Source organism: Aythya ferina (genome assembly GCF_964211825.1).
Source record: "Aythya ferina genome assembly, chromosome: 37".
In the NCBI taxonomy this organism is placed as follows: domain Eukaryota; kingdom Metazoa; phylum Chordata; class Aves; order Anseriformes; family Anatidae; genus Aythya; species Aythya ferina.
In genome coordinates, this window is record NC_140334.1 from 33,695 (window position 1) to 49,120 (window position 15,426).

General features: G+C 58.9%; 2 protein-coding genes across 2 annotated transcripts in view; one reads left to right on the top strand and one right to left on the bottom strand.

The window, feature by feature from the left end:
• The window catches only part of STX4 (syntaxin 4), a gene marked incomplete at its 5' end in the record, with an annotated part of 9,316 nt that extends 9,209 nt beyond the window's left edge, over positions 1-107 (bottom strand). The window contains one exon of the mRNA XM_084502277.1: positions 66-107. Coding sequence (XP_084358403.1) covers positions 66-107 — 42 coding nt within the window. The remainder of the gene's footprint in view (positions 1-65) is intronic.
• Positions 108-1,212: 1,105 nt separating this feature from the next.
• On the top strand, positions 1,213-14,264 carry STX1B (syntaxin 1B). Its single transcript, XM_084502212.1, has 10 exons — positions 1,213-1,306; positions 5,906-5,980; positions 7,372-7,471; positions 8,433-8,507; positions 9,483-9,556; positions 9,659-9,767; positions 9,854-9,927; positions 10,545-10,682; positions 11,209-11,319; positions 11,545-14,264. Exons 1-10 carry the CDS (start codon positions 1,277-1,279, stop codon positions 11,623-11,625), a joined length of 867 nt encoding a protein of 288 aa, XP_084358338.1. The 5' UTR covers positions 1,213-1,276; the 3' UTR covers positions 11,626-14,264.
• The last annotated feature ends 1,162 nt before the right edge of the window (positions 14,265-15,426 follow it).

Below are 15,426 nucleotides of genomic sequence, written 5' to 3' on the forward strand. Positions count from 1 at the left end.
GGTCATAGAGAGGGACGCTCTAGGTCTGCAGTCCTCCAGGGTGTCATAGAGAGGGACACTCTAGCCCTGGAGTCCTCCAAGCGAGTCCTCCTGGGGGGAGGAACCATAGAGAGGGGGGTAAAGGGAGGCTAGAGCGTCCACTGGGTGGGGGGGGGACTTGGGGGAGCGTGCAAGGGGGGGGGAGTGTGCAAATGGGGGGGGAGTGTGCAAAGGGGGAGTGTGGGAGGGGTTAAAAGGGGGGTGAGTGTGCAAGGAAGTGTGCAAGGGGGGTGTGCAAGGGGGGGGGAGTGTGCAAAATGGGGTCTGGAGGGGGGCAGGTGTGGAAGGGGGGTGCAAAGGGGGTGAGTGTGCAAGGGACGAGTGTGCAAAGGGGTGTGCAAGGGGGTGGGTGTGCAAGGGAGGGCGTAAGGGGGTGAGTGTGCAAGGGGTGTGCAAGGGGGTGAGGGTGCAAGGGTGTAAGTGGGGTGAGTGTGCAAGGGGTGAGTGTGCAAGGGGGTGTGCAAGGGGGTGAGGGTGCAAGGGTGTAAGTGGGGTGAGTGTGCAAGGGGTGAGTGTGCAAGGGGGTGTGCAAGGGGGTGAGAGTGCAAGAGAGGGTGTAAGTGGGGTGAGTGTGCAAGGGGTGAGTGTGCAAGGGATGAGTGTGCAAGGAACGAGTGTGCAAGGGGGGTGCAAGGGATGAGTGTGCAAATGGGGCGTGCAAGGGGGTGAGTGTGCAAAAGACAAGTGTTCAAGGGGCTGAGTGTGCAAGGGGGGTGAGTGTGCAAGGAACGAGCGTGCAAGGAACGAGTGTGCAAGGGGGGGAGGTGCAAGGGGTGAGTGTGCAAAGGGGGGTGCAAGGGGGGGGCGAGCGTGCAAGGGGTGAGTGTGCAAGGGGGGGGCGAGCGTGCAAGCCGGCTCCCCCTCCCCCCTCCCCTCCCCTCTCCCCTCTCCCTCCTCCCCTCCCCTCCCAAGCCCCGCCCCCTCCCTCCCAAGCCCCGCCCCCTCCCTCCGCATCCCCCCCTCCCCCCCCCCAATCTCTGCGCATCCTCCCCCCCCCTCCCCCTTCCCCTCCCCCTCCCCCCCCCCCCCGGGGTTTTCTCCCCTCCCCCCCCTCCCGCAGCCCCTCCCCCACCCCCCCCCCAAATTAAAAAAAAAAAAAAAAAAAAAAAAAAAAAAAAAGGCGGCCTCGTGCCCGCCCCTCCCCCACCCCCTCCCCCCTCCCCTCCCCCCTCCCTCCCCCCCCCCCCCCCGCCCCCGAGCTCTCCCCGCGCCCGCCCCCCCGGGGGGACCCCGCGCCATGAAGGACCGGACCCAGGAGCTGCGCGGCGTGAGCGGGGCGGGGGGGGCGCCTATAGGGGCTATAGGGGGCCCTATGGGGGGGGGGGGGCTATAGGGGGCGGGGGGCAAGGGGGGGGCGGGGGGGGGGTGGTGGTGCAGTGGGGCGCCGGGGGGGGCTGTAGGGGCTGTAGGGGGCTATAGGGGGCGATGGGGTCCTATGGATGCTATAGGAGCCCTATAGGGGTTATAGGGGGCTATAGGGGTTCTATAGGGGGTGAGGGGGGTATGGGGGGGGCTGGTGGTGCAGTGGGGCGCCGGGGGGGGCTGTAGGGGCTAGAGGGGGAGACGGGGTCCTATAGGTCCTATAGGGGGCGATGGGGTCCTATAGGGGCTATAGGGACCCTATAGGGGCTATAGGGGTCCTATAGGGGGTAGGTGGGGTATGGGGGTATGGGGGGGGGTTGTGGTGCAGTGGGGTGCCGGGGGGTTCTGTAGGGGCTATTGGGGGCTATAGGGGGCGATGGGGTCCTATAGATGCTATAGAGACCCTATAGGGGCTATAGGGGGCTATAGGGGTCCTATAGGGGGTGTGGGGGGAGATGGGGCTATAGGGGGGAATGGGGGGGGTTGTGGTGCAGTGAGGCACCAGGGGGGTCTGTGGGGGCTATAGGGGGCGATGGGGTCCTATAGATCCTATAGGGGGTCCTATAGGGGCTATAGAGGGGTATAGGGGGCTGGGGTGGTATAGGGGGCTATGGGGGGGATGAGGGGGTTATGGGGGGTGTAGGGGAGTGATGGTGCAGTGGGGGCTATAGGGTTCTATAGGGGGTTGTGGGGGTCCTACAGGGGGCTGTGGGGTCGTATAGATCCTATAGGGACCCTATAAGGGCTGTAGGGGGCTGGGGGGGGCTATGGGGCTATAGGGGGGCTATAGGGGTTATGGTGCAGTGGGGTGCTGGGGGGGTTATGGGGGGCTGTAGGGGGTTATGTGGGTCCTATAGGGGGCTGGGGGGTCCTATAGATCCTATAGGGGGTCCTATAGGGGCTACAGGGGGAGATGGGGGGGCTATGGGGCTATAGGAGGCTATGGGGGCTATGGGGGGGTTGTGGTGCAGTGGGGGCTATAGGGGGCTATGTGGTCCTATAGGGGGCTATGTGGCTCTATAGGGGCTATAGGGGTCGTATAGGAGCTATAGGGGGGCTATAGGGGCTATAGGGAACTGGGGGGGACTGTGGGGCTATAGGGGGTCTATAGGGGTTATGGTGCAGTGGGATGCTAGGGGGAATATAGGGTCCTATAGGGGGGCTATAGGGGTCCTATAGGTGACTATAGGGGCTATAGGGGTCCTATAGGGGCTAGGGAGGGCTATGGGGATATAGGGGGCTAGGGGGGGTAGGGGGGAGTTATGGTGCAGTGGGGTGCTAGGGGGACTATAGGGGGCTATGGGTCCTATAGGGGGCTATAGGGGGACCTATAGGGGCTATAGGGAGCTATAGGGGTCTGGGGGTGCTATAGGGGGTATAGAGTCCCATGGGGTTCTATAGGGGGTACGGGTGCATTTTGGTGCAGTGGGGTGCTAGGGGTCCTATAGGGGGCTATAGGGGGCTATGTGGTTCTGTAGGGGTCCTATGGGGGCTGTAGGGGTCCTATAGGGGCTATAGGGGGCTGGGGGAGGTATGGGGTGCTACAGGGGGTTATGGGGCACTATGGGGGGCATGGGGAGCAATGGGTGCATTCTGGTGCAGTGGGTCCTATAGGGGGCTATGCGATTCTATAGGGGGCTATAGGGGTCCTATGGGGGCTATAGGGGTCCTATAGAGGTTATAGGGGGATGGGGGGGGGGGTATGGGGGCTACGGGTAGCTATGGGGCTCTATAGGGGGCAATTGGTGCAATATGGTGCAGTAGGACGCTAGGGGTGCTATGGGGGCTATAGGGTCCTATAGGGGACTATAGGGGTCCTATAGGGGCTATAGGGGGCCGGGGGAGGGGTATAGGGGATATGGGGAGGGTTATGGGGGGTGATGGGTGCATTATGGTGCAGTGGGGTGCTATGGGGCTCTATAGGGTACTGTGGGGTCCTATAGGGTCTACGGGAGCCTATAGGGGTCCCATAGGGGCTATAGGGGGCTGGGGGGTTATGGAGTTCTATATGGGGGCTATGGGGCCCTATGGGGTTCTATAGGGTGGGATGGGGGATGTGGGTGCATTATGGTGCAGTGGGTGCTATGGGGTCCTATAGCGGGCTATAGGGGACTGGGGGGGGGCTATAGGGGGCTATGGGGGTTATGGGGGGGCTATAGGGTCCTATAGGGGGCTGTGGGGCTCTATGGGGGGAGTTAGGGGGGTTAGGAGTGTCTTATGGTGCAGTGGGGTGCTATGGGGTCCTATAGGGGGCAATGGGGGGGTATGGGGTTCTATAGGGGGCTATAGAGTCCTATATGGGGTTATGGGGCGCTATAGGGTGCTGGGGGGGGGTGTTATGGGGTTCCATAGGGGGTCATGGGGGGTATGGGGGGCGGTGGGTGCATTATGGTGCAGTGGGTGCTATGGGGGGGTATGGGGTGCTATAGGGTGCTGGGGAGGGTATAGGGGCTTACGGGGGAGTATGGGGTGCTATAGGGGGTCATGGAGGGTATAGGGGGTTATGGGGTGCTATAGGGGGTTATGGGGTGCTGGGGGGCGGTATGGGGGGATATGGGGGGGCAGTGGGTGCATTATGGTGCAGGGGGGTGCTATAGGGTGCTATAGGGGGCTATGGAGTCCAGTGGGTGCTATAGGGTGCAGTGGGGTGCTATAGGGTGTAATGGGGTGCTATAGGGTATAATGGGGTACTATAGGGCACAATGGGGTGCAGTAGGGTGTTATAGGGTACAATAGGGTTCTATAGGGTACGGTGGGGTGCAGTAGGATGCTATAGGGTTCAGTGGGGTGCAATGGGGTTCTATAGGGCGCAAAGGAATGCTGTGGGGTTCTATAGGGTACAATGGGGTTCTATAGGGTGCAATGGGGTACAGCAACGTGCTGTAGGATATAATGGGGTTCTATAGGGTGCAATGGGGTTCTATAGGGCACAGTGGGGTTCTATAGGGCGCAGTGGGGTTCTATAGGGTGCAATAGGGTTCTATAGGGCACAGTGGGATTCTATAGGGTGCAGTGGGGTGCTATAGAGCTCTATAGGGTTCTATAGGGAGCAATGGGGTGCTATACAGTGGGGTTCTATAGTGCGCAGTGGGGTTCTATAGGGCTCTATAGGGTTCTACAGGGTACATTGGGGTGCTATAGGGCACAGTGAGGTGCTATAGGGCTCTATAGGTTGCAGTGGGGTGCTATAGGACTCTATAGGGTGCTATAGGGTACAGTGGGGTTCTATAGGGATCTATAGGGTTCTATAGGGCTCTGTAGGGCGCAGTGGGGTGCTATAGGATTCTATAGAGTGCTATAGGGTACAGTGGAGTTCTACAGTGTTCTATAGGGCTCTATAGGGTGCTATAGGGTACAATGGGGTTCTATAGGGTTCTATAGGGATCTATAGGGCTCTATAGGGTACAGTGGGGTTCTATAGGGTTCTATAGGTCTCTATAGGGTTCTATAGGGCGCAGTGGGGTGCTATAGGGCTCTATAGGGTGCTATAGGGTACAGTGGGCTCTATAGGGCTCTATAGGGTTCTATAGGGCTCTATAGGGCGCTATAGGGTGCTATAGGGCTCTATAGGGTGCCATAGGCGCTATAGGGTGCCGTAGGGCGCTGTGGGACACGTGCACTGCGTGTGCGACGCGTGTGCGGGGGCTCCCGCAGGGGGCGGGGCCTGTGGGGAGGGGGGGGGCAGATCACCCCAGCCTCAGCCAATCAGCTGCGGGCAGCCTTCTGGTGGCACCGCCCCTTATGCAAATGTGGGTGACACCCCCCTCCCTTCCCAGCGGCCAATCAGGTTCTGGGAAAGCTGCTGTATGCAAATGAGCCTGGGGACTGTGGGAACCAATCAGGAGGCGGCACGGGCTGCAGGGGAAGGGGCCTTTATGCAAATGAGGCTGCCCATGAGCCAATCGCGTGAGGGCGGGCTGTGGTGCAGGGGCGGGCCGTATGCAAATGAGCCCCCGTCACAGGGTGGGAGGCGTTATGCAAATGAGCTGGGCGGGTCAATGGGAGGTGACGGGGCGGGGCTTCCGTATGCAAATAACCCGGGGGCAGGCAGCCAATCAGAAGCGGCGCCCGCGGGGGGAAGGATCAGGCCATGCAGATGACTCACGGCCCTCGGCCAATCAGAGCGCCCGGCGGTGCCGGCACCGCTCCGGGGGGCGGCCAATGGCATTTGCCACGTGGGGCCGTATGCAAATGAGATGGGGGGGGCGTTGGGGTGTCCCCAATGTCCCCAATGTCCCCTATATCCCCCCGACCCTATATCCCCTTGCCCCTATACCCCCGACCCTATAAACCCCCTGACCCTATATCCCCTGCCCCTATATCCCCCTGCCCCTATATCCCCCAATGTCCCCTATACCCCCCTGACCCTATAAACCCCCTGACCCTATATCCCTCCTGCCCCTATATCCCCCGCCCCTATATCCCCCTGACCCTATATCCCCTGACCCTATACCCCCCAATGTCCCCTATATCCCCTTGCCCCTATATCCCCCTGCCCCTATAGGCGAAGGACAGTGACGATGAGGAGGAAGTCGTCCACGTCGACCGCGACCACTTCATGGACGAGTTCTTCGAGCAGGTCGGGTCCTATAGAGACCCTATAGGGACCCCAGGGGCTCCCCCTCACCCTATAGCACCCCTATAGGTCCCCCCAAACCCTATAGGTTCCCCCACACCATATAGGTCCCCCCACACCCTATAGATTCTGCCTCACCCTATAGGTTCCCCCCACACCCCATGCCCCTCTCCAAACCCTATAGCCTGGCCCCACTTCTATAGGTACCCTATAGGGACTTCTAGATCCTATAGGGCCCCCCCCACACCCTATAGGGCCCCCACACAGAACTTATAGCCCCCTCCCAGATCTTAAATCCTATAGGTCCCCCCCAGACCCTATATGGGACCCAGAACCATTCCAGGTCCTTATACGGACCCTATAGAGCCCCTTTGTCTGCTATAGGGGCAGCCCACAGATTCTATAGGGCCCAGCCCTATATAGGGCACCCCGACAGCGTATGTGCCCTATATGTGCCCTATATGTCCCCATTCCTCTTCTCATGTCTCTGTCACGTCCCTATATGTCCCTGCCACGTCCCCATATGTTCCCATCTCCCCTATACATCCCCATCCATGTCCCCACATCCTCCTGCGCCCCCATATTTGTCCCCCTTTCCCCTATACGTGTCCCCATCTCCCCTATACATGTCCTATATGTCCCCATCTGTGTCTTTATGTCCTCCCATGTCCCTATACATCCCCGTCCATGTCCCCATACGTCTCCATCTCCCCTATACGTTTCCTATACGTCCCCATCCATGTCCTTATGACCTCCCATGTCCCTATACGTCCCCGTCCATGTCCCCATATGTCCCCATCTCCCCTATACATGTCCCCCATATGTCCTCATCTCCCCTATACATGTCCCCATACGTCCCTGTCTCCCCTATACGTATCCCCATCTCCCCTATACATGTCCTATATGTCCCCATCCATGTCTTTGTGACCCCCCCGTCCCTATACGTCCCCGTCCATGTCTCCATACGTCCCCATCTCCCCTATATATGTCCCCCTCTCCTCCCTGTCCCCATATGTCCCTATATCTGTGTTCCCCCCGTGTCCCCTGTATCCCCGTGTCCCCTACATCCCCCCCGTGTCCCCTATATCCTCATTGTGTCCCCTATATCCCCATATCCCCTATATCCTCCCCATGTCCCCTATATCCTCCCATGTCCCCTATATCCCCATATCCCCTATATCCCCATATCCCCCATATCCCCTATATACTCCCCGTGTCCCCTATATCCCCGTATCCCCTATATCCCCATGTCCCCTATATCCTCCCCATGTCCCCTATATCCCCCCATATCCCCTATATCCCCCCATGTTCCCTATATCCCCATATCCCCTATATCCCCCCCATGTCCCCTATATCCCCCCCGTGTCCCCTATATCCCCCCCCGTGCCCTATAGGTGGAGGAGATCCGGGGCTGCATCGAGAAGCTGTCGGAGGACGTGGAGCAGGTGAAGAAGCAGCACAGCGCCATCCTGGCCGCCCCCAACCCTGACGAGAGTGAGCGGGGTCATCGGGGTCATCGGGGTCAATGGGGTCAATGGGGTCATCGGGGTCATCAGGGTCAATGGGGTTGTTGGGGTCAATGGGGTCATTGGGGTTGTTGGGGTCATGGAGGGTGTTGGGGACAATGGGGACATGGGGGACACCGAGGACACCTTGGGGTGGGGTCACCTTGGGTTGGGGTCATCTTGGGGTTGGGGTCATCATGGTTTGGGGTCACCATGGGGTTGGGGTCATCATGGTTTGGGGTCACTATAGGGTTGGGGTCACTATAGGGTTGGGGTCACCTTGGGTTGGGGTCATCATGGGTTGGGGTCACCTTGGGTTTTGGAGTCACCTTGGGTTTTGGGGTCACCTTGGGGTTGGGGTCGCCATAGGGTTGGGGTCATCATAGTTTGGGGTCACCATGGGGTTGAGGTCACCTTGGGTTTTGGGGTCATCTTGGGTTTTGGGGTCACCTTGGGGTTGAGGTCACCTTGGGGTTGGGGTCACCATGGGGTTGGGGTCACCTTGGGTTGGGGTCATCATGGTTTGGGGACGCCTTGGGGTTGGGGTCACTATAGGGTTTGGGGTCACCTTGGGTTTTGGGGTCATCATGGGGTTGGGGTCATCATGGGGTTGGGGTCAACTTGGGTTTTGGGGTCATCGTGGTTTGGGGTCACCTTGGGTTTTGGGGTCAACTTGGGGTTGGGGACACCATGGGTTGGGGTCACCTTGGGTTTTGGGGTCACCTTGGGGTTGGGGTCGCCATAGGGTTGGGGTCATCATAGTTTGGGGTCACCTTGGGTTTTGGGGTCACCTTGGGTTTTGGGGTCACCTTGGGTTTTGGGGTCATCTTGGGTTTTGGGGTCACCTTGGGTTTTGGGGTCACCATGGGGTTGGGGTCACCAGGATTGGGGTGACACAGGGGTGGTGACACCGTGGGGGGGGGGGGGTGACACGTCCCTGCCCCCCCCAGAGACGAAGCAGGAGCTGGAGGACCTCACGGCCGACATCAAGAAGACGGCCAACAAAGTGCGCTCCAAGTTGAAAGGTGACCTGGCGGCGGCCATCTTGGGGCGGCCATCTTGGGGCGGCCATCTTGGGGCGATCGGCGCGGTGGCGGTGGTGGTCTTCTTGGGGTGGTCTCCGTGGTGGTGGTGGTCTTTTTGGGGATGTTCTTCATGATGGTGGTGGTCTTCATGGGGACATTCTTCTTGATGGTCTTGGTCTTCTTGAGGTGGCCATCTTGGGGCGGCCATCTTGGGGCGATCGGCGTGGTGGCGGTGGTGGTCTTCTTGGGGTGGTCTCCGTGGTGGTGGTGGTCTTCTTGGGGACGTTCTTCATGATGGTGGTGGTCTTCATGGGGACGTTCTTGATGGTTTTGGTCTTCTTGAGGTGGCCATCTTGAGGTGGCCATTTTGGGGTGGTCTCCATGATGGCAGTGGTCTTCTTGGGGATGTCCTTCATGATGGTGGTCTTCTTGGGGATGTTTTCCATGATGGTCTTGGTCTTCTTGAGGTGGCCATCTTGGGGTAGCCATTTTGGGGATGTTCTTCATGATGGTGGTGGTCTTCATGGGGACGTTCTTGATGGTCTTGGTCTTCTTGAGGTGGCCATCTTGGAGTGGCCATTTTGGCGTGGTCTCCATGATGATAGCGATCTTCTTGGAGATGTCCTTCATGATGGTGGTCTTCTTGGGGACGTTTTTCATGATGGTTTTGGTCTTCTTGAGGTGGACATCTTGGGGTGGCCATTTTGGGGTGATCTCCATGATGGCGGTGATCTTCATGATGGTTTTAGTCTTCTTGAGGTGGCCATTTTGGGGTGATCTCCATGGTGGTGGTCTTCTTGGGGATGTTCTTCATGATGGTCTTGGTCTTCCTGAGGTGGCCATCTTGGGGTAGCCATTTTGGGGATGTTCTTCATGATGGTGGTATGTCTTCATGGGGACGTTTCTTCTTGATGGTCTTGGCCTTCTTGTGGTGGCCATCTTGGGGTGAGGGGTCCCAACTGTCCCCTCCTGCAGCCATCGAGCAGAGCATCGAGCAGGAGGAAGGCCTGAACCGCTCCTCGGCCGACCTACGCATCCGGAAAACGCAGGTACCCTTCCTCCCCACCACCCCTCTCCTTCCTCCTCCTCCTCCTCCTCCTCCTCGGTGGAGGTCCCTCACCCCACGCCGTGTCCCCCCCTCGTGTCCCCAGCACTCGACGCTGTCCCGCAAGTTCGTGGAGGTGATGACGGAGTACAACGCCACCCAGTCCAAGTACCGCGACCGGTGCAAGGACAGGATCCAGAGGCAGCTGGAGATCAGTAGGTCACGGGAGAACCTTGGGGGGGGGGACACGCGTTGGGGTTTTTGGGAGCAGGACCCCAATATCTCCTCCATCTCCCCGCAGCCGGCCGGACCACCACCAATGAGGAGCTGGAGGACATGCTGGAGAGCGGGAAGTTGGCCATCTTTACCGATGACGTACGTAGAGACACCTTGGGTCATCCAGAACCCGTTGGGTCATCTAGAACCCATTGGGTCATCCAGAACCCACTTGGTTATCCAGAACCCGTTGGGTCATCCAGAACCCACTGGGTCATCCAGAACCCACTGGGTCATCTAGAACCTATTTGGTCATCCAGAACCCATTGGGTCATCCAGAACCCACTTGGTTATCCAGAACCCGTTGGGTCATCCAGAACTCAATGAGATGCTCCCCCAAAAAAAATAGTGGGTCACCCAGAACCCAACTAGATAGCTCCAAACTCCTCATGAAGTCACCCAGAACTCAGCGAGATAACCCAAAACCCATTGGATCACCTAGAACCCGTTGGGTCATCCAGAACCTGATGAGATGCCCCCCCAAAAACACACAATGGGTCACCCAGAACCCAACAAGATGGCTCCAAACCCCTCATGGAGTCACCCAGAACCCAACAAGATAACCCAAAACCCATTGGATCACCTAGAACCTGATGAAACGCCCCAAATCTTTGTGTGGCCAAGGAACCAGGAGGTCACCCCTGACCTGTTGAGGTCCCTGGGGCCCGAGAAGCCCCCTCCTGTGCTCTCACCCCGTCTTTCTTCTCTTCTGCCAGATCAAAATGGATTCGCAGATGACCAAACAAGCCCTGAACGAGATCGAGACGCGACACAACGAGATCATCAAGCTGGAAACGAGCATCCGGGAGCTGCACGACATGTTTGTGGACATGGCGATGCTGGTGGAGAGCCAGGTACAGGGGAAGGAGCAGAGGGAGGGGCTTGAACCCACCCACGTGTGTCATCTAGACACCATCAGAAGGTTCTAGGCCCACCAAGGGTCATCCAAAGCCCACCAAAAGCCATAGATCGGGTTCATTGGCTCGTCTAGATGCCATCAAAACCTCTTGAGCCTACCAAGATCCCTGTTGGGTCATCTAGGACCCACCAAAAGCCATAACTAGGGCTCATTGGCTCATCTAGACACCATCAAAAGGTCTCAAGCCCACCAAGGGGCATCTAGAACCCATTAAAATCTCTAGATGAGCACCAAGGGTCATCTAGAACCTGGTCTGGTGGTTCATCTAGATGTCACCAAAAGCTTTTAAGCCCACAACAACCCGTTGGGTCATCAAGAACCCACCATAAGAAGCTCTTGAGCCCACCAAGACCCAGTTGAGCCACCTAGAACCTCCTAGAACCCCGCTCCCAGGATGCCAGTGCCCCCCCCTTTTTTTTGGGGGGGGGGAGGGTGTCTCACGGGGCGGTTCTGGCTCCCAGGGCGAGATGATCGACCGCATCGAGTACAACGTGGAGCACTCGGTCGACTACGTGGAACGGGCCGTGTCGGACACCAAAAAAGCCGTAAAGTACCAGAGCAAAGCCCGGAGGGTGAGTGCAGGGACGGTGGGGGGGGGGGGGGCAAAAAATTGGGGTGGGGGGGCCAAGGAGGTGATGGGCCAAGAACCTGGACAACCATTGGGGGGTGGTGGTCCTTCAGCGTCGGGTCCTCTCCCGCTCCGTAACGCTTCTTCTCTTCTCTCCTCCCCACGCTGCCCGGATGCCTTTTTTTTTTGTTTTTTGGGAAAAAAAAATACCGTTTTTGGGGTAACGTAGAAGAAAATCATGATCATAATTTGTTGCGTGGTGCTGGGGGTGGTCTTGGCCTCCTCCATCGGGGGCACGTTGGGCTTGTAGGGTCCCGGCGCGCCCCCCCCACCCTCCTTCTCCTTTCCGCCCCCCCCCCCCCCCTCGTCGCGGCAGTAATTAACGCTCCCTTCCTCCTTCCCCGGTAATGAGAATAACCACATTAAGCGAGACTTAAGAATAAATTAAGAGACAATTAATTGTTCATGCGAACGGACATAACAGCACGTGGTCCAATCACCCGCCGCCCCCTCCTCCTTTCCTCTCCCCCCCCCCCCCCAAAAAAAAATTGGGCCGGAGCGGCCCGAGCCCGACCCGGGGCCGGCAAATCTAAGCGGTTCGTTGGCCTTCATCCATCCCCCCCCCTCCATCCTCCTCCTCGGATGCCTGGGTCCTCCCCCCCCACTTCTTCTCGCCCCCTCCCCACCCCCTCCACCACCATCTCCCATCCATGCGCTGCGCTTGTGCCCCCCACCCCTTGGGTAGGGGGGGGGGGGGACATTTGGGGTCCGGGGAGCCCCGGGAATGTGCCCTGGGGGGACAGGAGGTGGCCCTAAAAGGGGGGGCTCCGAGGGGCAGATGGGTCAAGGAGGTCCCAAAGAGGTGGGGGGCGGAGGTTGGGGTGGGCCTAGAGGGGGGGGTCCTCGAATTGGGTTGACCCTTGAGAGGGGTCGCGGGTTGGGTTGACCTTTGGGGTGCAATTAGGGAGGCAGTTGGCTTGGGTTGACCCCCAAAGAGAGATTGGGGGGGTCATGGGTCAGGTTGACCCTAAAGACAGGGCACGGGGTCGGGTCAACCCTAAAGAGGCACGGCCCAGGTTGGGTTGACCCTAGGGAAGAATTTGGGGGGCATCCGGGTTTGGTTGACCCTAGGTAGGGGTCATGGGTCATGTCGACCCTAAAAAGGGGTCAAGGTTGGCCATAGATGGGTTGGGTTGACCCTAAAGAGCGGTCATGGGTTGGGTTGACCCTAAAGAGTGGTCATTGGTTGGGTTGACCCTAAAGAGTCACGGCCCGGGTTGGGATGACCCTAGAGAAGGATTTTGGCATGGGTTGACCCCAAAGAGGGATCCCAGGAGGTTGGGTTTGAACCCGGTGAAGGCCGAGTCAGCCTGGCCCCAGTGGGAGACTGGTGGACGGGCCCTGGGGCTGGTTTGGGGTCGGGTTGACCTTAGGGAAGGTTTTTGGGGTGGGGTGGGGTCGTCCCACCCCCCCGGGGGTGAAGGTGCCCCGGAGGTGGGTCGCATGGTTGGGGGTCCGTGAGGGGGGCAGGGGCGGCTCTGGCCCATTCCCACTGCGCATCCGAGGCAACACCATTACCTGCCTGACTAACCCACTAACTAGTCATCCAACCAGCTAACCACCACCCATCCAGCCAGCTAACCAACCACCCAACCGGCTAACCACCCACCCAACCAGCCAACCACCCACCCAACCAGCTAACCACCCACCCAACCAGCTAGTTAACCAATCATCTAATGACCCACCCACCCACCCAGCTAGTTAACCAATCACCTAATGACCCACCCGCCCACCCAGTCAGCTAACCAACCACCCACCCAACCAGCTAACCACCCACCCAACCAGCTAACCACCCACCCAACCAGCTAGTTAACCAATCACCTAATGACCCACCCGCCCACCCAGTCAGCTAACCAACCACCCACCCAACCAGCTAACCGCCAACCCAACCAGCTAACTGCCCACCCAACCAGCTAACTAGTCACTCAACCAGCTAACCAGTCGCCCATCCGAGCAGCTCAGCAACCAACCAGCTAACCACTGCCCACCCAGCTAATTAACCAGCTGACCAGCCAACTAACCAGCTAACTAACCACCCTCACCCCCCCACCATCCATCCAACCAGCTAACTAACCCCTTAACCAGCCGGCCAACCAGCTCATCGCCCAGCTGATCAGCTGACCGCCCAATTAATCAACCCATTGCTCAGCTAATTGACCCGTCGCGGGGCTAACGAGCCAGCCAATCACCCGACTAACTACCCACCTGCCTCATCACCCACCCAACTAACCGACCAATCCGCTAACGGCCCACCCACATGACTCATCACCTGCCCAACCAACCCACTGCCTACCCAGCCTCCCAGCCAATCACCCGCTGACCCAACCGGCCAATCAGCCGCCCTCCCAGCTAACCAACCAATCGGCCAACTGCCCCTCCAAGCACCCGGCCAATCGTGACTCGGCCACCTCCCAGGCGCTCCCCCGCCAGCTCGAGCAGCCAATCAGCTGTCAGCGTGCCCCGGCACCCATCCAATGGCTGCGCGTCCCATCCAACCACCCCGCTAACGACCCCGCCACCCCGCTAATGACCTCATCACCCCGCTAATGACCCCGCCACCCCATTAACAACTTCATCACCCCACTAATGACCTCATCACCCCACTAATGACGTCATCACCCCACTAATGACCCAACTACTCCATCAATGTCCCAACCACCCCATCAACGACCCCATTAATGACCCAACAACCCCATTAACGACCCCATGACCCCATCAAGGACCCAACGACCCCATCAATGACCCCATGATCTCATCAACGACCCCATTACCCCATCAACGATCCCATCAATGACCCAATCGACCCCTTAATTACCCAATCGACCCCTTAATGACCCAACTGACCCCTTCATGACCCAACTACCCCATCAATGACCCAATCAATGACCCCATCAAGACCCAATGACCCCATCAATGACCCAAATGCCCCACCAAAGACCCAAATACCCCATTAAAGCCCCAAATACCCCATCAAAGCCCCAACTACCCCATCAACCACCCAACAACCCCATCAACAACCCCATCAACGACCCCATCAACGCCCCCATCAAGACCCAACGACCCCATCAATGACGCCATCAATGACCCAACGACCCCATCAATGACCCAAATACCCCACCAAAGCCCCAAATACCCCATCAAAGCCCCAAATACCCCACCAAAGCCCAAAATACCCCACCAAAGACCCAAATACCCCACCAAAGACCCAAATACCCCGTCAACCACCCAACAACCCCATCAACAACCCCATCAACGACCCCATCAAGACCCAACGACCCCATCAATGACCCAAACACCCCACCAAAGCCCCAAATACCCCACCAAAGCCCCAAATACCCCACCAAAGCCCCAAATACCCCATCAACCACCCATCAACCACCCAACAACCCCATCAACCACCCCATCAAGACCCAACGACCCCCATCAAAGACCCAACGACCCCATCAGCGACCCCATCAAGACCCAAAAACCCCCTCAACGCCCCGACCCCCCTTCAACCACCATCACCGCCCCCCCCCCAACACCCATCACCCCCCACCCCTCCCCGTGCCCCCCACCCCAACCACCGAGGAACCACCCCGACTTAGATTTTTCCGCCCCGCGGGTGCCGCCGCGCCCCTGCGCTGCCCCCCTCCGACCCCGCGCCGCGGGGAGGGCCGGGGGGGGTGGGGTGTCCCCCCCCTGCCCCCCCCAACCCCTCCTCAAAGCCCCCCACCCCCCCGGGTCCTGAGCTCTGTATCGTCCCCCCCCCTTCGTGGTCTGTGATGTATTTGCTACGAAACCCATGCCACAAATGCACCTGCCTCTGCCTCCTTCCTTCCTCCTCCTCCTCCTCGGGGTTTTTTGGGGTGGGGGGGGGTGGGAAAAACACACATATGGGTTGGTACCGGTGCCCGAAAGGGTCCCTATGGCTCCTATACGGTCCCTATAGCTTCTCCCAGCAGCCAGCGAGGCCCTATAGCTCTCCCAGTGTCCCTGCAGCTCCCTATAGCCCCTATAGATACCCTAGTGCCCCTATAGCTCACCTGCTGCCCCTATAGCTCCCCCGGTG

Excerpts from the sequence above, each read along its gene's own strand:
- STX1B (XM_084502212.1), top strand. The coding sequence starts at position 1,277 with ATGAAGGACCGGACCCAGGAGCTGCGCGGC. Across the intron at positions 7,472-8,432 it reads CGCCCCCAACCCTGACGAGA|AGACGAAGCAGGAGCTGGAG; the intron begins GTGAGCGGGGTC and ends TGCCCCCCCCAG. Across the intron at positions 10,683-11,208 it reads CGATGCTGGTGGAGAGCCAG|GGCGAGATGATCGACCGCAT; the intron begins GTACAGGGGAAG and ends TCTGGCTCCCAG.